Source organism: Pristis pectinata, chromosome 20, assembly GCF_009764475.1.
Source record: "Pristis pectinata isolate sPriPec2 chromosome 20, sPriPec2.1.pri, whole genome shotgun sequence".
Lineage (NCBI taxonomy): Eukaryota > Metazoa > Chordata > Chondrichthyes > Rhinopristiformes > Pristidae > Pristis > Pristis pectinata.
Genome location: NC_067424.1, coordinates 15,854,622 through 15,874,534, shown reverse-complemented (window position 1 = coordinate 15,874,534; position 19,913 = coordinate 15,854,622). Strand labels below are relative to the sequence as shown.

General features: G+C 40.8%; 1 protein-coding gene across 2 annotated transcripts in view; it reads left to right on the top strand.

Annotated features, from left to right (window-relative positions):
• foxp4 (forkhead box P4) overlaps positions 1-19,913 on the top strand; it is a 310,618-nt gene that overhangs the window by 251,385 nt on the left and 39,320 nt on the right. For both annotated transcript variants that reach the window (XM_052034375.1, XM_052034376.1), the window contains exons 9-10: positions 11,225-11,312; positions 13,245-13,328. In XM_052034375.1, the coding sequence (XP_051890335.1) occupies positions 11,225-11,312; positions 13,245-13,328 (172 nt within the window). The remainder of the gene's footprint in view (positions 1-11,224; positions 11,313-13,244; positions 13,329-19,913) is intronic.

The window sequence follows — 19,913 nt, the reverse complement described above, 5'->3', positions numbered from 1 at the left end:
TATCTAGATAGCTTGTTCCTTGGTTATGTCCAGGAATTGGAGCAAGATTAGACCATATCACCTTTCAGTTTAATCACGACAAATCTTGTCCTCAACTCCATTTTCCTGCCTAACCCCCATAAAGGAAATCAAATAAAGCTGCAGATATTGGAATCTGAAACTAAAAAAGGAAACGCTAAAAGAACTCAGCTAGTCAAGCAGCATCTGTGCAAAGAGAAACAAGTTAAAGTTTTGGGTCAGTAACCCTTCCTCAAAACTGAGGGAAGAGTAGAGGGTGGTCAGTTATCCAAGTAGAGTTGGGGGGAAAGAGTGAGGTGTAAGACTAAAGACCATGTGGAGATTGTAGACACAAGAGACTGCAGATGCTGGAATCTGGAACAACAAACAATGTGCTGGAGGAACTCAGCGGGTCATGCAGCATCTGTGGGAGAAAAGAAATTGTCGACCTTTCAGGTTGAATTCAGATTTGCTCCGATGCAGGGTTTTGACCTGAAATATCAACAATTTCTTTCCTCCCACAGATGCTGCTCAACCCGCTGAGTTCCTCCAGCACATTGTTTGTTACTACGTGGAGATTGTTTAAGACCGATCAGGTGATAAGGAGCATGAGTACTGACCATTAGTGAGGCATTTGAAAGAAACGAGATGAGCAAGGGACATAATCATGACAATGGGAAACAATATGTACCTGAAGTTGGAAAATTAAATGTTCATTCCAGAAGCTTGCGAAATGTGTAGATGGAAGATAAGATGTTCTTCTTCTAGTTCACGTCAACCCCCTTGATTTGCTTCAAAGCTCTCTTGATATCAGCAGTGGATATAGTTAATGACTGGGTATCCATATCTTCTGGAGTAGAAAATTCTAAAGAATCATAAACTCCCTGAGTGAAGCATTTTCTTTTCACCTCAACCGTGAATAAACAACCTCCTAACCTGAGACTATAGCCTGTAGTTCTAGACTTTTTTGCTGGAGGAAATAGCTTACCAGAATCTACTTGTTAGATTCTCTTATGTATTTCAATGGGATCACCTCAAATTATTCTAAATTCCAGAGCATATCGGCATTTACTCTTTGTAGGACTGCTTCCTTATCTAGCGAACCTTCATTGCACTACCTCTTGTCCTTCCTAAGGTAGGGAAACCAAAGCCACACAATACTCTAGGTGTGATCTCATTCAACCTGTGCCCAGGCTCAGATAGATTTCCTTACTCCTTCACTCCAGTCCCCTTCGATGAAGCCCTGTGCACCATTTGATTCCTAACTGCTTGCTGGACCGTCACCTTAACATTCCGTGTTAACTAGACAAAGGCATCCAAGTCTCTAAAAACATGAAAGTTTTCTGAATGGAGAGACTCTTCTGTTTTTCTGTTCTTCTAAAGAAAATGAATAACTTCACATTTTCCTATATTTTACTCTATCCACCACCTTCTTACTTGTCTATATCCCCTTGCAAAATCTTTGTATCCACTTGTGTTGCTCATTGAAATATGGCTTTAGCAGATTAGTATGGTGCTTCTGAGGCTGACTTATAGAAAGCTTGAAGATCATGCAATGAGTAGAGGACTGGGGAGAAATGCTTTTGTGATGAAGCCACGAAATTGCTGCCTTTGCTCTGAGCTCACCACACAATAATTGCAAGTGGGCTGTCTAGATGTTCCTTGTGGTTTTTTTTCTTGTTATGGTGTATGATTAAACTCAATTCAATACTTAACCTTGTAATATAACTCTGTGGGTCTGAAGCACTCAGATTTACCAGACAGGTTTGGCATGTTTTTCAAACCAATGTGAATGCTCTTCCATAGTTACCCATGTGATTCACTTATTATTGTGGTTTCTGGTGTTAATTTTTGTCTAATCTTGTGATTCACTTTCTGGAAATTCCATTTTCATTTTTTAAAATTTCTTCCTGGAAGGAACGTCAATTGATTCCCATTGCCCATGTGGCACTTCTGCCAAGATAGATTAGATTCAAGGCAGGACTTTGTATTAAATGTTATTCATAAATAGAAACTCGAAACAAAGTTTTGAAGTGCATGTATTTGCAATTCTGGAAAGTGGAAGACTGAGGTTGATGAACTTTGATTTGAAGCAATAGGAGAGAAATGAATGTGCAACGTCCAATGGAAATCCAGCTGAATATGAAGTTTCTGTTTATTCTGTTTAGTATTTCAACTCCTTATTTTTAAAAAGCCAACATGGCCTCCACTACCTTTGTAACCACCTCCAGCCCTGAAAACCTTTGAGATTTCTGTGTTCCTTTAATTTTGCTTTCTGCATATCCCCAAATTGTATTGTTCCACCATGGACAGTTGTGTCTTCATCTCCCTCTGATCTACGTCTGTAAATTCCTATTGAAAGCTCTCTGAATCTCTTCCTCCCCCTCCTCCTTTGAAAGTACCTCTTTGAACTGTTGGTCATGATATCGCTCTATGGGCTTGATTAAGATATTCTTTGATGCAGCATGAGAATGGGCCCTTCAGCCACAGGAGTCTGCCATGACCATCAAGCACCCACTTACACTAATCCTTTATTAATCCTATTTTGTTCTCCACACATTCCCATCAGCTTCCCCCAGATTCCGTCAGTCTCTTACAGACTATGGGCAATTTATAGTTGCCAGTTAACCAATCAACTGACACATTTTTGGGGATTGGGAGCAAACCATAGCACTTGGAGGAAACCCATTGGACCACATAGAGAACATGCAAACTCCACACAAACAGAACCAGAGGTCAGGATTGAACCTGGGTCACTGAATCTGTGAGGGGGTAGCTCTACTAGGCTGCATCGCTGTTCCACACCTTTATTTTCTTAAACTAAAGTGTCACCCATTTTGGGAGGGCTTGAGTTATCCCCACATCAATCAACCCCCTTATCATGTGAAAAGCTCCACTGTACACACAATGACGTATTGTTGCTAGACCTTACCATCAGATTTGTATGTGGAAAAACAATTGGGTCTTTGTAAGACAGAGGCATCTTGCTATCCATCCATTTACACCATTCTGCACCTGCTGTTAGCTCATTGCAATCTGCAGCAATACCCTTCCTGGTTTATGTACTGTGTCTGCTCTCTTGGGTGGCACTACTTCGAAGAAAAGCAGTGCAGTTATCTCACTTCAATTTTTATCCCTCAATCAGCATCAGCAAAACTACAAATTACCAGCTCATTATTACATTGCTATTTCTGGGAGATTGCTGTGCACCAAGTTGCTGCCATGTTTTCAACATAACAATAGTGCTTCCATTTCAAAAAGCACTTCATTGACTGCAAAACTTCTTAGGATGTCCTGGGATAAGATAAGATATCTTTATTAGTCACATGTACATCGGAAAACACAGTGAAATGCATCTTTTGCGTAGAGTGTTCCGGGGGCAGCCTGGGAGTGTCGCCACACTTCCGGTGCCAACATAGCATGCCCACAACTTTCTAACCCGTAGGTCTTTGGAATATGGAAAGAAACTAGAGCACCCGGAGGAAACCCATGCAGACACAGAGAGAACGTACAAACTCCTTACAGACAGTGGCCGGAATTGAACCCAGGTCACTGGAACTGTAGTAGGGTTATGCTAATCGCTACACTACTGTGCCTACCAGCTGTGAGGATCTGTAAATACTAATATTTCTTCTTTCATTTTTAATAGCAAAGTGCTGGATTACAATGATTTGCATTTAGTGTGTATCTTTAATGTACTGAAAATTCTTAAGTACAACAATTGGCAGACACAAACCTGACAACAAGCCATATATTAAGGTGAGCAAAAGACTGGCCAAAGTGATGGGCTTGAGGGAACATCGTACAGGAGGAGACGGAGGCAGATTTAGGGAGGGAAACCTAAGAGCTTAGAACTGAGACAGCTGAAGGCATGACTTGTAATGTCGGAACAATAAAATTCAGAAATATGAATGTATTAAGAATTGGAAGAAACCCCAGAGAGTATAGGGCTGGGTGGAGGTGTATTCCAACTCTTCTTTCTTTAGCCTTTGGCTAAAAGGACCTCTGGGAGTTGGGAGTGGCAGCCCAATGTGCCCATGGTGAGGGAGCATCAGCCAGAGGGAACAGCCATCGCCTATGCTTAAGACCATGGTTCATTTCTTTGCCACTGTGACTGGTTAACCTCTGACTAGTGACAGAAACATCTCACTGCAACAGTGAGCAGTGCTGAGGGTCGCACAAATTGTTTTCACGCTCCGTCACCAGTTTCCTTTAATTAGTTCATTTGCAATTAGATCCCTTTGTTCCGAACATGTTAGAAAAGACATCAAAGGAGAATGTTTGTATGTTTGCCAACTCTCCGACACTTGTGAGGATTGAAAAATAACTAGGACTGATAAAAGGAGGCAGATCTGTGGAAATAACTGATGTAAACACGCACTTATCTTTTCTTCTGACTAAAATGATTAGACTGTTACAAATAAAAGAAATTACTGCAAGACACAGTTTGATTACCTAACTCTCTGTGTACTTTGGCCCACCTTGTTGTGGGTAATAATTCGGTGAGGTTGAGGAAAATAAGGTAAGCTTTGTTAGGTGAACTTTTGATAAGATCATGGAGCTCATTGGGAACAATATGATTGAGATGCAGATCAGCCCTGATTTAAGTAATGACAGATCTGTTTCTGGGACTGAATTACTTCCTTCTGCTTCTATGTATCTATGGCTGAGGAAAATGTATCTCACTGACAAATGCAATATGATCTAAAGTAGGATTTGATGAAGTCTTGATTTCCTCACAGTGGGGATACGGAGGGGAAGAATGAGCAAGAGGTTATGATTGGCATTAAGGAGAGAAGAAGCAAGCTTGAAAGAGTGTTGAGAAAATAAGTATAGAGTTGGCTGCTTTATAATCCAATTGGACCACAACGTATGTGTAATTCCTGATTGTCGGTGTGAGCTCCATGATGATGGGAGATTACATCTCTGTCCAAGTACCTGCCAATACAGTCAGTGCAAAGTTATCCACACTGAAACAGCAGTAACAAAGGCATCTGTAGTGGCTTTAACAATGCTGCTTTCTGCCCAGGACTAACTAATTCAGGATGAAACCACAACCAACTGGAAAGATGTGGAGAGCAGATGCAGAGGAGCATAACCTCCACCAAATAAAAACTGCTGGAAGAACACAGTAGGTCAAGCAGCATCTGTGGAGGCAAAAGAATGATCAACATTTTGGGTCAAGACCCTGCATCAAGACTGAGAGTGTAGAGGGAAGATAGCCAGTATATAGAAGTGAGAGGGTGGGGTGAGAAACAGGCTGGTAGGTGATAGGTGAGTCATAGAGTCATTCAGCACAGAAACAGGCACTGTCCCATCTCAACCATGCTGGACAAGGTGTCTTCATTTGGCCCATATCTCTTCCTATCCATGTACCTGAATATCAGCCTTTTAAACATGGTCATTGTACTTCTGTACACTGACTATCTTCCCTCTACACTCTCAGTCCTGAGGGATGACTTCAGTCTTGATGTATGCTGTAGGGTCTTGACCTGAAACATCAACCATCCCTTTGCCTCCACACATGCTGCTTGACCTGCTGAGTTCTTCCAGCAGTTTATATTTTTCTCCAGATTCCAACATCTGAAGTCATTTGTGTATTTGTGCCCACAATCACCACAAATTCAGTTTTGAATGCACACAATCCTAGCATGAACACATCTACCATTCATTCTGGTCAAAATCCTGAACCCTCAGCACCTTGGTGCATCTTTGCCAAACACCATCTGGGGACTGAAGAAGGCAGCTCACCCCTCCCTGTTGAAGTTAGTCCAAGACTTCACCCAAACTAGAGGGAGGAGGGAAATGAATCACAACAAAATAATCACAAGCTGTTAGTTGATGAGGGTTAGTGCAATCAGCCTTTGTTCCACATTCACACGCACACACGCACACAACACACACATGCAGAAACTTTCACTCTCATGTACAAATACTCAGTGTTAAAACTCAGTGTTAAAAGTGTGGGGTCATATTTATTGTGTTTGCATAGTGTTCTAAGTACTGGCCTTGAACCATGGTAAATTCTTAGTGATGTTGACAGACAGTGCCCCATTGTTCAAGGTAAAGGAATAGAGTAGCACTACTGTGTTCAGAACCAAGCTGTGAAATATTGTTTAAGAGGAAGGGGTGAGGTCATTCTCCTTTCTGTAATCACCAATGACGAGCAGAATCCAAGAGAAGCTATTTGTTCCCCTGTGAATCCCAGATGAGATCATTATTATGAAGTCACTGGCCTTGCAGATGGTGAGGGTGGGGGGAGATTTTTCTCCAGAAACCGCAATGTAACCCAAGCAATTTCAGAATTCTGAAAGAAAACATAAGCAAATAGCCCTTAGTGCTGGCTTGACACATGAGGCCATCTCAAAGCAGTTGCAAAAGACTTCACTATGCAGGTCAGACAGGCTGTGAGTAGGAGTCCGACAACCAGTCAATTAGCCAAATTCATACCATATGTTTTTGAGCATTCTGTGGGATATGTTTTCACTATCCCATAATGGCTAGATAATCATTGCATAACGAGCAGAGAAATTGGTTTGCATGTTTCTCTTCTCAGCTGACGCAGCAAGTACTGCCCGTAAACTCGTCACTATAATAAAACCCCTCCACTCAAGAAAATAAACAAGCATTAAAATGATTCAGTTTGAGAGTAGAAAAGGTAGCCTGAAATTGAGACAGAAAAGAGCTTTGAAGAAAAGAAGTGTAATGATGTAGTGATCATTTTACTGCTCTCGATCTGGGCAGCTGAAGTTCAATCCCCAGAAGGGCAATCTGAAACTTTGAATAAATCGTTATCAGTAAATGTTGTTAAGAACTTATCAAATTGTCATAAAAATCTAACTGATTCATAAATGCCTTTCAAAGAAGGAAACTTGCTGATCTTACTTATGCTGGGCCAATAGACGACTCCAGTCCCACAACATATTTTAATCCTAACTTTTTTTGAACGGAGTTATCTGTAATTTTGGTTTAGGGATGTGCAGCAAATTGCCGGCAACACCTACATCCAGCGTATGAACATGAGTTTCAGTACTCCAAGCTAAGTCAATGATTCTTGGCCCTGATCAGAACCCCTGATCCCAATTGCAAGGCAATGATTCCTGATCCTGGCAGCAGTAACTATTGCTAAGTTCATGAGGTTGACTTTGAGGTGATAGATTAAAGAAAAGATAATAATCAGCAAACGTCTTTACATCTCCCTATTTATTTCCAGTGGTTTCAGTAAAAATAAAAATGGACTGTCAGGGGAGGTGCAGAGAGGAGGTGGAGGGAGGAGTGTTTTGGGGGAATGATGGCAAGTGAGATGGGGCAGTGTTGGCATTTAGGTTTGAGGCCCATATAATTGAACAACCTGTTGAAAACTCAATTTCTAAATCATTTGTGCTACTTGAGAGAAGTCAGTGTGTCCCTGTTTTTTTTTGTGGAACCAGAAGATGCTGTCAGCAAGGAGAAGAAGAAATAATTTAAGTTAGCACTGAAGATGAAAGCTGAGAAATCTATATTGAAACCGAAAGACACAGGAATTTGCAACCCTGATGACCCAAGTTAACTGTTGTGTTACTTGACTGACAGATCATGGGTGTCCGGCATGAATGAAGTGGGCCAAAAGGACTCACTTCAATGCTCTACAATTCTATGATTCTAGAATTAAGATTTCTTGGCAACAATTCAATCCAAGTGGTCAATGCCAGGATTGGCCTTCCAAACACCTTTGGTGTCCAGCTCTGGAGTAAATATTGCCACCATTTTCATTGTTGTTCCTGGAAGATTATAAGTAAATAAAATTCTTGTATATTTGCCTGTGATAATATTAAAGTTCAAGAAGTATGTTTTTCGTAGCCCATTCTCCTCCGTCTACTACATTATTTTGGTGATATGGAACTGATGTATATCATTGTGGCCTTTCATTATTGTAATTCTGCTAATCTAACCAAGACTCCCTGTCTTTGCATTGCATTAGAACAGGAAGAAAACATTCATTGCTTCAATATTCTATGAGATTGTCACTGGCCTATACTTTAGGAGTTCACCTGACTGGGAAGAAGATTTTTTGATGTTACATATCTCTCTGCCTTTTGAGCACTTAACAGCCAATGGGCTTGTAAGAGCCATTTTGCCTTTTGTACTTTGCAGGAAACACGGTGGACATAATGGAAATATGGAGCTAACCCCATCAAAAATGCTGTGGGAGTTTTAACACCTTCTATCATTCACTCTCCAAGATGCTGGTAGTTTAAACCATAAACAAAGGAACTTTAATTCTGACAGAACATGCAAAGTGCAAAACAATGTTTCTCACAGTGCCTTCCTGAACAGAACCAGACAGTTTCTGGAAGCCTCAATACTGAAACATATGCAGCAACATATAAAGAAAAGTTTACCAAATGCTACAATTCTTAAATGAGTACCATGGGTGCACACCCAATGTTACATCACAGTGGATGGAGGAGATAGTAGACATGTCAATTAAAAATGTTATTATTAATACATTTCTGTTGGGCAAAGACTGAAAGAATTTCATTTCTAAACAGCACTTCTGACAACCTCAGAATTTCCCAAAGCACTTTGCATTCAATTGAAAGCAAAATAGAAAATGCTGGAAACAGCAGATCAAGCAGCATCTGTGGAAAGAGAGATTTTCTACTGGAAATTTTCAGATATCCAGCATCTGCAGGTTTTTGGTTTTCATTTGCAACCAATTGAGTTCTCCTCTTTAAAGCAGTCACTGTTTTGAGATAGGAAACATAGCAGTCAATTTGCAGATAACAAGCTCCCACAGACAACATTGAGATAATGACCAGATAATCTGTATTGTGCAGGGAGGGGAAAGAGAAAGGGTTAGCTCTGCTTCCACTCCCTCCACTCTGTCAGTTGCTGAATACCTATGATCTAATTGTGGAACAGCACTATGGGGCTCCTACTCCTGTCTTATTGGTGCCAGCAGCAAATTTTCTGCAGTCCCCGATTAAACCTAATGGATTTACTGAGACTTCCTCCTGCCAGCCTACTCAGTGAATGCTACAAAGGTTAATCTGTGGAAGAATTACAGTTTGCGAGCTTGCACGAACAGCAGCACTGAGGCAAATATAAGTGTAGACTACATCAACATGAGCCCAACCCACTCAGGCTTCAGCAGATCCTTCTAGCAGTCTGCTTGACCTTCCCCTATCCTCAAAAAAGGTCGTTTTCTTAAAAGCTCCCTCTGAAGATGCAGGTTTTACTGATAAAGCCAAAAGTTATTGCTGGTTCCAGTTATCTAGCTTGTTACTGCAACTTAAACATAAGAAAGAGAAGCAGGAGAAGGCCATTTGGCCCATTTGCTCCTGTCCCACCATTCAATAAGATTGTAGCTGATCTTTTATATCAGTGTCACTGCCCTGGACTAACCTTTCTTCCTTGATTCCCTCAATATCTGTTTGCTCTCCAGCAGTTAAAAGTCAGTAACATTGATGTGGAATTAAAGTCACATGTAGACCCGGGCAGGATCAAAAGAGCAGTTTTTTTTTTATCCCAGAAGGAATTAATGATTCACTTTAGTTTCTAAAGTAAATTTATATCCTCAATGTGATTTGTACTGACATTTTTTAGATGATCAGTCTAGACTTCCATGTTACAACCCAGCACTATGACTCAGGCCTTTTCAAGTTAGGATTGCATGAGATGGCAGGGTGGGTTGGGTCACCTCATCAATCCTTGTCCTTTCTCTGACCCACCACCTTGTCTGTGATCCATACCTCAAAGGCAGCTTCGGCCAAGATCATCACTATGTGGGAGATGCACTTCCCGTAAACTCACACATTTGAAGAAAACATTTGCTTTGAAAATACTTTTCAGCGCCAAGAAATTCAGAAAATTTATTTAAGATAAAATAATTTCAAGCTCATTCCTGGTCTGTTAAGTCATCAGAAAAAATTGAGCCAAGATTTAAGCAAAGCTTTCTCTAATACTTATGTTGAAATTCTCAGTTGTAATAGAATATATTTGAGCCTTATTATCCATTCTGGTCACTTTATGAAATCAACAATAAACTGCCATTTTGGTTAAGGTATGAGTTAGGTACGAAACAAAAAAAACCCTCCATACTGTCCTAAGAAAATACTCAATAGGCAAGTAATGCACAGGTTATTTATAAAGTTCCCCAAACAATACCCCTCCAAACATTTCCAGACTATTCGGATGCATCACAGCTTGGTATGGCAACTGCTCTGCCCATAACCTCAAGGAACCGCAGAGAAATGTGGACACAGCTCAGCATATCATGGAAACCAGCCTCCACTCCATGGACTCTGTCTATACTTCTGGTTGCCTCGGTAAAGCAGCCAGCATAATCAAAGACACCACCCACCCGGACATTCTCGCTACTCCCGCCCCCATTGGGCAGAAGATACAAAAGTCTGAAAGCAAGTACCACCAGGCTTAAGGACGGCTTCTATCCCGCTATTGAATGATTCCCTAAAACGATAAGATGGACCCTTGACCTCACAATCTACCTCACTATGACCTTGCACCTTATTGTCTACCTGCACTGCACTTTCTCTGTAACTGTAACACTTTATTCTGCATTTTGTTATTGTTTTACCTTGTACTACCTCAATGCACTGTTGTAATGAAATGATCTGAATGAATGGTATGCAAGGCAAATTTTTCACTGTACTTTGGTACGTCACAATAATAAACCAATTTACCAATTTAGACTAAGTAAACCATTTGTTAGAAATAGAATAAAGCTTCCTTTACACTGTTCCTTCAAACACTCCCAAACCAGGTACAGCCAGAGTAAAGTTTCCTCTGCACCATTCCATTAAACATAGAGGAGGTACAGAACAAGTATAGAACATTACACACTTTACACTGTCCTATAAAACATTCCTTGACCTTACTACACATGTTAGGTACAAAGTAAAACTTCCTCTTTACTGTCCTGTCCTGTCCACTAATGAGCAGGGACTGTATGGGCGGACACACGATAAAGTGGCTTTGCTAGCTCTTTGGTAGAGCATAGAGGTGTGTGTGTGTGTGTGTGTGTGTGTTATTGAGTCAAACATCATCCAGGTAGTTCTGGCTGGCCCAGAAACGAAAAACATCCAAAGGAAGAAAGAATTAAGTTGATAAAAGGCTGTTGCGTGTCATTTTGTCTTTGTTCTGCTTTTACCTGCTGGTACCACCACACTGAAATGTTTCTCTTCAATACTTGCATTCTCAAGCTGTGAATTCTTTTCTGCTGTAGGCACCTCAATAATGAACACGCTCTCGATGATCGCAGCACAGCCCAGTGTCGAGTTCAGATGCAGGTTGTCCAACAACTTGAAATTCAGGTTGGTATATTTTTACCACTATGTTGGAATGTTTATAGCTTCCTTTCTTATCTTGGAGGGTGGGTAAGTGACCGGATTTGCTCTCACCACTGGTATTACTGAAATGAGACAGCAGTTGACCTGCACAGCAATACAGATTGTCCTCACTCCTTCTCCACAACCTTGTCCAACTATCATCCCTTCTCTCTGCAAAGATCAAAGCTGGAACCACCCTGTTTTATGTAGAGTGGGAGGTGGGAGCTAGTGTATTGTGGAATAATACAACTAATGAGGGCTATTTGATGCATTATGTTTGTATTAGCACCAGCTTTTCAACTAAATTTCATTTCCCTGTAAAGTTTTCAGATCAGATGCCAGTATAAAATCCTTCAAATAAGGCACTTTCAAATGCAGATGTATTAAATTATGCTGCTGTAAAATAATAAGGAAGTGGTCAATGCCTGATTATAGGATCCTGAAGACAATGCTGTACTCCAAAGTTCACAAAAAGTCACAAAGCTCACAAAGAGAGAGGCAGGCTACCACACAGAATCAAAATGCTTGCAGGGTGACCCGGCATCCTTTGCAATCCTCAAGGATGATTGGGAGAGGAGTTTGGAATTCTGCCTTGGTTGGTGGAGTTGGCTTGCAGATGAAGCAAGGCAGCACCAGGCAGACTGGAAGGAGTTTGTGATGACTGGTGTCAGACCCTGGGTTCAGAGCAGTGCAGTGAATGAATATGCCCTTCCTGTGGGCTGGGATGTTATTCATGCATCAGTCTCAGCAGCCTTTAAAGAACCTACATCAAGCTCTGTGAAGACTGATGGTGCCATACCCTTATATTTTTCCCCTGTAAATATTAATTCAGTTTGCTTCTAAATTATAATACAATTTTTGTCTCAATGGATCCCCATATAATAAAGCCTCTAATAACCTGTAACATAAAACATTACTTCCTCCCAGATGCCATCTTCAATCTGTGGGCCCTTTGTTCTCAACTTCTCAACCAGTAGAAAAAATATTTCACATTTAACCTCTCAAAACCTTTTCAGGTTTTGAGAACTTCATGTGGATCTCCCCTTAGCCTTCACTCTCCTGATGCCAAGTAGTCCCAGTTTTACAAACCTGTCTTTGAAATTACAACCACACTGTTGATTCAAATTTAGTGAATTTTCAATATAGTCTTCCCATAGCTCTGATATCCCATGTCCATCACACCACATCATATCTTTGATGCATATTCCTCCGCCTAGACCCTAGATCTTCAAATCATGTAGTTTATCCCTCCCTGCTGGAAGAGGGTGAGGCAAATTTAGTGGAGAGGTACGGGCGACAAGGTAATAAAAGCAAATAGCTTTCTGTCAGCAGAAACAGTTCGAGTGGAGAATGGGAGGGGTGGTTGCCTGAGGACCACTGGAGGGAACAAATTGGAGCACTCAGGGAACTGAGAGTTTAAACTCTTCAGAGAAGACCAGACAGGCTGAAGTTCTGCATCTCTTCACTGGACAAGGGTAGGCTGATGGAAGATTTTAAACGTGGGTTTTCTTTAAATGAGCAACACACAAAATGCTGGAGGAATTCAGCAGGTCAGGCAGCATCTATGGAGAGAAATGGACAGTTGACGTTGAGGATCCAGACTGTTCATCTGGACTAGATGCTGCCTGACCCATTGAGTTCCTCCAGCATTTTGTGTGTTGCTCCAGATTCCAGCATCTGCAGTCTCTTGTGCTTTGGGTTTTTAAATGATCTTAGAATGAATTGTTGCAATGAAGAGAGCCTGTTAAATCTAAATGTAAAATAGTGCAGTGTCATGCATCTCTTAACATGATACTTATCCCCATGTCCAGCCATGAAATAACATTTGTTTTGAGCCATTTTGAGGATTATTGGAATGTTCCTGCATTGTAACAATCTGCTTTGCTTCACATTAGTCAATCTTCCTGTTTCCCACAGCTGTCCAAGGAGACGGAACGTCTTCAAGCCATGATGGCTCACCTGCACATGAGGCCATCCGACCCAAAGCCTTTTGCCCAGCCTGTGAGTATTTCAACCTGAACCACATCAAGATAACTTTAAAATAAAGAAGGATTTGCATTTCTGCAAACTTGCTGACTGTAAATGCATTTGCATTTGCAGTCAGCAAGGTACATCCGATCTGCAGTCCCTGTTAAAATGTGGGAAACAGTCTGCCAAGTCCATGAACAGAAATGAGACAATGATGAGATAATCTGTTGTATAGTTTAGGGAGAAAGCCGCAATCCTTCTCTGAAATAGGACCCATGGATTTTTTTGTCCATCTCAGCGAGCTAATGGGGCCTTTGTTCAGCATCTTATCTGAAAAACAGCACCTCTGGCAGTGTAGGATTAGTCTTGTGTTCTGGTTACCAGAGTGTGGTTTAAATCACAATCTGACTCAGAGGTAACATTACTGATTACAGAGACAAGGCAGGTTGGGATTGTGCAATGTGCATCAGATCTCTCTGACTGCTTTTTCCTTACTCATTGATCCTTTGGTCTGTTTTACAGTATGTGGTGTGTATAAGTCATTAATCTCTGATCCAGCAACAACAAAATGAACAATCAAACATGAATCATGCAACACACATCTATCTTTAGTCTAAAGTAAATGTTCCAGCTTTCTATAAACTACAAGCTGAGACTTGATTCTGTCCTCAAGGAGCAGTCTCATGTTTTATATGAGAGATGACCATTTTGGGCACAGTTAGGTGATAAAGCAGTAAATCTTGCCCGTCAGCTTTGAATGAAAGATGATACAAAATGATTTTCATTGTCAGATCAACGAATGAGTGATAAATCAATCAGTACTTTCTATTGGATCTGTCTGTGCTGTTCCCTTAAAACCACCCTCTGCAATGTTAGCCTCCATGCTGTCGAACCAATGTTTGTCTTTTATTTAAGTGCAGATGATGAAATCTGAAACAAAAGCAGAAATGCTGGAAGTCCTATCCAGTCAAGCAGCATCTGTGAAAGAGAAACCAGACGAAGCTTCTGGTCAGCGACCCTTCCTCAGAACTGCTGTCTGACGATCGTTTGTCTGGACTTCTGTATGACCCTGTTTCAAGCAAATATTTAGCACCAATCTGCCCTCAGTCATTCTATTTGAATTTTATTCTCTCTCTTTTCCACATTCTCCCTCCCTTCCACTCCCACTTTCTTTTCCCCTTCCTTCCTCCTCCACTATTCTTGTTCCTGAGTAACTGGGCCTACACCCTCTAGAGCTTAGAAGAATGAGAGAAGATCTTACTGAAGTGTAAAAATTCTTGCAGAGCTTGACACGATAGGTTCAGGAGGATGTTTCCCCCAGCTGGGTGTCCAGAACCAAGGATCGGAATCTCAAAATAAGAGGGTCAGCTATTCAGGGCTGAAGTGACAGGGAAGTTCTTCATCCAGAGGGTAATGAATCATAGCAAATGTCTACTGAAGAGGGCTGTGGAGACTCAGTCACTGAGTGTATTCAGGATAGAGACTGATTTTTGGATATGAGTGGGCTACTCTAGGTAAGTGACACTGAAGAGTCAGTCATACAACACAGAAACAGGCCCTTCTGCCCACCAGGTCCATACCAACTATGAAGTACCTATCTACACTAAAATATCAGCCGTAAGACATGAGCCATCAAATGGCCTGTTCCTGCTTCTGCTTCTTATGTTCTGTCCCCACCCACTCTCCTCTCTGTCAGTCCACCCAGTTACTCCACATTCTTTTTCTGACCATCCCTCTCTCCTCTGTCCTTTCAGTTTCCTGCTCCATTCCTCTCTTCAAATTACAACTTCTATCATTTGTTTTCTTTCTGTCTTCCTTCCTGCTTTTCCATTCCATTATTTGTATCGCACTCTCTTTTTTTTAACCTTGCCGCACTGATTTTGGAAACTTTTCTCTATCAGTGAACAATGAAATCAAAAATGTACACTGATCCTACAACGATGCCATCTCCTTAAGTTAAAGGAAATTAAAATAAAGAACACAATTTACATAGCACCTTTCACAACCACAAGATGTCCAAAAGCACGTTGTGGTTGGTTAAATACTTTTAAACATTGCCACTGTTGTAACAATGCCAAATTGCATGCACCATGTTCCCACTGCTGCGATAATGATCAGATAATCTGTTTAAGTGATGATTGAGGGTTAAGTATTGACCAGGGCCAAGTCTGCAGTTCCTCCAGTAGTGCTAAGGAATGCACCCATAAGGCAGATCGGACTTTAATGTTTGCTGCAAAGTGCACTGCAGCACATTGTCTGTTCCAGAAGGGTCAGCCTAGCTTTGAATCTGTTGTGTTAATGGCAGGAGTGCCGTGTACCAAGACAAGCTAATGCTTGCAAAAGGAAGAAGCCAGGATACATGGAAAATCTTGAAAAGTACCTGGTTCAAATCAAATTCTTCACAACCTGAGCTCCATTAATTGTGTCTGATCCAAATTGTAACTGGGAATTGCTTGAACTTCGATTTTCCAGATTCTCCGATTATTGGCACCCAATAATTATTTCACCCTTTGATATTCATCTCCTCTCTTCACTAACTTACGGTCAAAAGTCTTTTAACCTTTTCAGTGGAAACCTATTCAGTGACCCTTGCTGGGAGTTCAATGGACATTGGTTGAGAAAAGGGTCAGCATTGACTGTAATAGTTTCTGTGGCTGAGCAGCTCGGGATACTGAGCTACAAAGCGAGCAACGTGGAGCCCCAGAGATATTCCACGTCTTGCCTTGGCAGCTGAGGCAATTAAATTGTTAATTAAATAAGTTCAGGGGTTAAAAAAAAAGTTAGAGTTTCTGATTGTTGTTCAAATGTGATTTAATTCACTAATATCCTTTAGGGAAGGAAACCTTCTGTAATTACCTGGGCTACGTGAGTTGCCAGACCTAGGTAGGCAGAGCAGTTGACTCTCAGTTGCCCTTTTGAAATTGCCCAGCAAGCTAGCCAGTTCAAGGGTAATTGGGTATGAGGATTAGATTCTGACCTTGATATTGACATCATAGAACATGTATCTAGAACAGTCAGTCCATTTTAACTGTGCTGGTCAAAGAAGGGTTACCCAACCCAATCCCACTTTCTAGTACTAGGTCCAAGGTTTTGCTCTTCAAGTACACATCCAAATACTTTTTAACTGTGATGAAGGTTTTTGCCTCTACTACCTTTTAGGTAATGAGTTCCAAATCCCAGGGGTGAAAGAAATTTGTCTCAGTTCCCCTTTAATCCTTCTGGCAATAACTTTAAATCAATGTCCCCTGGCTTTTACCCCTCAGTTAAGAAAAATTTGTTCATCCTATTTATCTAGGTCTTCCACTGTTTCATACATCTCAATATATTCTCCTGTCAGCCATCAGCATTCCAAAGAAAATAATCTCACTATACAGTCTTTCCTCATGGCTACAGTTTTCCATTTGTGGCAACCTCCTCATATGTCGTCTCTGCACCTTGTCAATTGCATTCGCATCTTTGTTGTAATTTAGTGACCAGAACTGTATGCAATACTCAACCTGTGTCCCGCCATCTGGGATTGTGTCAATAATCTTGCTAAAATCTATGTAAACCCCATCAAACACACTGCTCTTATTGACACTCTTGGGTTCCTCCTCAAAAAAATCAATCATGTCAGTCAGATATGACCTTCCAAAACGTATCCACGTGGACTGTCCTTGATTAATCTGTGCCTTTCTAAGAGAAGAATTGAAGCATTGTAGTCAGAGACTCACTTGTTCTTTTGACAGCCTGGGATATATTTCATCTGATCCTGGCAAATTTATCGATTTTCTCTCTCGAGCATTCTTTCACTCTGTTAATCCCATCTAATATTTCACACTTGTTTGCCTTCACTAAAACATTGGCATGATTTCCCTCTTTTGTGAAGATAATCATGAAATATTCCTTGCTAACTTTACCCACGTCCTTTCTTTCCACAACTTTACCCTTTTCAGTTCCAACAATACTAAATCCTTAGCCATCATCATGTTCCTTATGTTCTCATAAAACATCTTTGGATTTTCTTTGAATTAACTTGACAATATTTTTCTCATACCCACACAATGCTTTCTTAAAATTCACTCCTGCACTTTCTATACTCTTCCAGACTTCCTGCTCTCACAAATTTCTCCTGTATTAAACTCTCTGTATCTGACAGCTGCTTCCTTCTTTTTGCTTTCTCTCTCCCTCTGGACACCTTGACATCCAGGGACCTCTAGATTTGGCAGTCCTGCCACTTTTGTTTGTGGAAGCATGTTTACCATGAACCCTTTGAGTCTTCTTAATCCCTCATTTTGCTCCAATACCTTCCAGTAGATGTTTCCAGTGCACTTTTGCTAAATTACTTCTTAGTTTTGAAAAGTTGGCCCCTTCCCAATTTAGAGTCTTTCTCTTATTTCATCGTTTATCCTTTTCTATAACAATGCAAAATCTATCAGAATGATCACTACAAGCACTAAACTGATCTCTCACTAATAATCCTTTCACACAGCCAGCTTTCTTCTCTCGAACTAAATCCAGAACTGCACTCCTTCTTGTTGGGCTTGCTGTATACTGATTAAAAAGAGTCATAGATTCATACAGCAGAGAAATAGGCCCTTTGGCCCACCATATCCTTGCTGTCTATCAAGTACCTATCTGTACTAATCCCCTTTGCCAGCAAGAATATTCTCCTGAATACAATTTAGCAATTTTGTGCACACTATAACATCTTGAACTTATCGTATCCACATTAATTTTAGGCTATTAAGAGTACTAAGGGTATAAGGACTGTTAATTACCCTGTTAATATAAGGATAATTACCAGCATATTGTGAATGAAAAAACTGAAATAACAAAACTTGCTAACAATCACTCTAAAGGCTCTCAGGTGAATGATCACATGTTTGAAATCCTGGAGGTCTTTGTGGATGTCTCTTTCTTGGGGTGAGTCACTGCCATGATGGCGCAGTGTCATAATTTTGCCCTTAGATGTTTCTAGCTCCCGGACTGACTAATGGAAAGCACTTCCTGAACTCTGGCTGACACCTAGTGGCAAATGGTGGGACTGCGCTGCCTTTTATTTCCCAGTCCTTTGTTCTTGTTGACCTGAGTCATTTGCAGGTAACGTTGGCCTCTATAGCACACACCTGGTTGACCTCGAGAAGGCATTGGCTCTTCTTGAATAGTGACAGTCTGTGTGGATAAAATGCTACCTTGATGTTGTTGAGTAGAAAGTTGCAAGTCAGTGTAGTATGTGGCTTGGAGGGAATCCTTTTGGTGTTCCCATGCACCCACTACCTTTCAAAGTGGTAGAGTTCATGGATTTGAGAGGTAATGTTGGGGAAGCCTTTCCAAGTCCCTGATCATAAAATCTCCACTTCGGATTCCTGAATCTCGATATCCTGTTTGATTTCCCAATGAACATTTATGGTGTGGCTAGATCAAACGTCACTGAAAAAGAAAATCATTGCTTTTCTATACTCCTGTGTGTAGAATACCAACATGGCTACCCTAAACTCACATATCTATCCCACTGAAGGTGTGCTGGAAACTAATTAGGTGTTCCTTGTCAGCAACGTAACATCCAACAAGTGTTCATATTAGCGGCAATTTATAAGCATTATTATTGTAAACATGCAAGCTGAGGTGAAAGGAAGGTATACAAAAACAGATTCTAAGAGCTTCTACGGGTATATCAAAATGAAAAGAGTAGCTAAAGTAAACGTTAGTCCCGTGAAGGATGAGGCTGGGGAATTAACAATGGAGAGTAGAGCAATTGCAGAGACCCTTTCACTACTTTGTGTCAGTCTTCATAGTGGAAGTCACTGAAAACATCCCAATGGCAATAGATAATCAAAGGGTTAGAGGGAAGGTGAAACTAAAACAAATTTGCTAGAATTCTTTGAGGATGCAACAAGCAGGCTAGATAAAGGGGGACCGGTAAATGTATTATATTTGGATTTTAGGAAGGCACTCAATAAGATGCCACATAGAAGATTACGGATGTAATCTTGTCCTTCTCTTCCTCCTATTCACTTCTTTTATTTCCTCTGCCTAATTCAGATTGTCTGGCCATCTTCACTTAACTGTCCAGGTTATACAAGATATGTTGCTTTGAATCCAACTTTAAAGACAATGTATTAGAGAAGGTTCAATAGTTGGCTGGAAGATCAGTAGTATAAGAGAGGGAAATATTTATTTGGGACTGATACCATTTTGAGAAGAGAAAAGAAGTAGAGTTTAGATGCAGCAGGGCTTTTATAATGATGCAGGACTGTAGAACCAGGGCCAACCAATCGTGATCAGTATAACAAGAAATAGGAGGCTTGTGACAAAGCATGGCTTCAGCAACAGGTGGTCAATATAAGGATCAACAATAGTGGCAAACAAGAAACTATAATCTCATATGTCCTTGGAATGGAAAGAATTCTTGATCATTAAATGTCATAAATTATATGAAGATTTTGTTTAAAAAGGAAATAACTGAACAAACAGCAAAATGAATGACATATTACACTGCCGACTTACTGCTGATCAGTACAGCTTTGTGTTCTGGGATAGGTTAATTGGAAGGACATGTCCTTTCTCTCTCTTTCTCTCCTTCTATTCATTTCTTTTATTTCCTCTGCCCAATTTTTCCCTTCTCGTTTCTCTTTT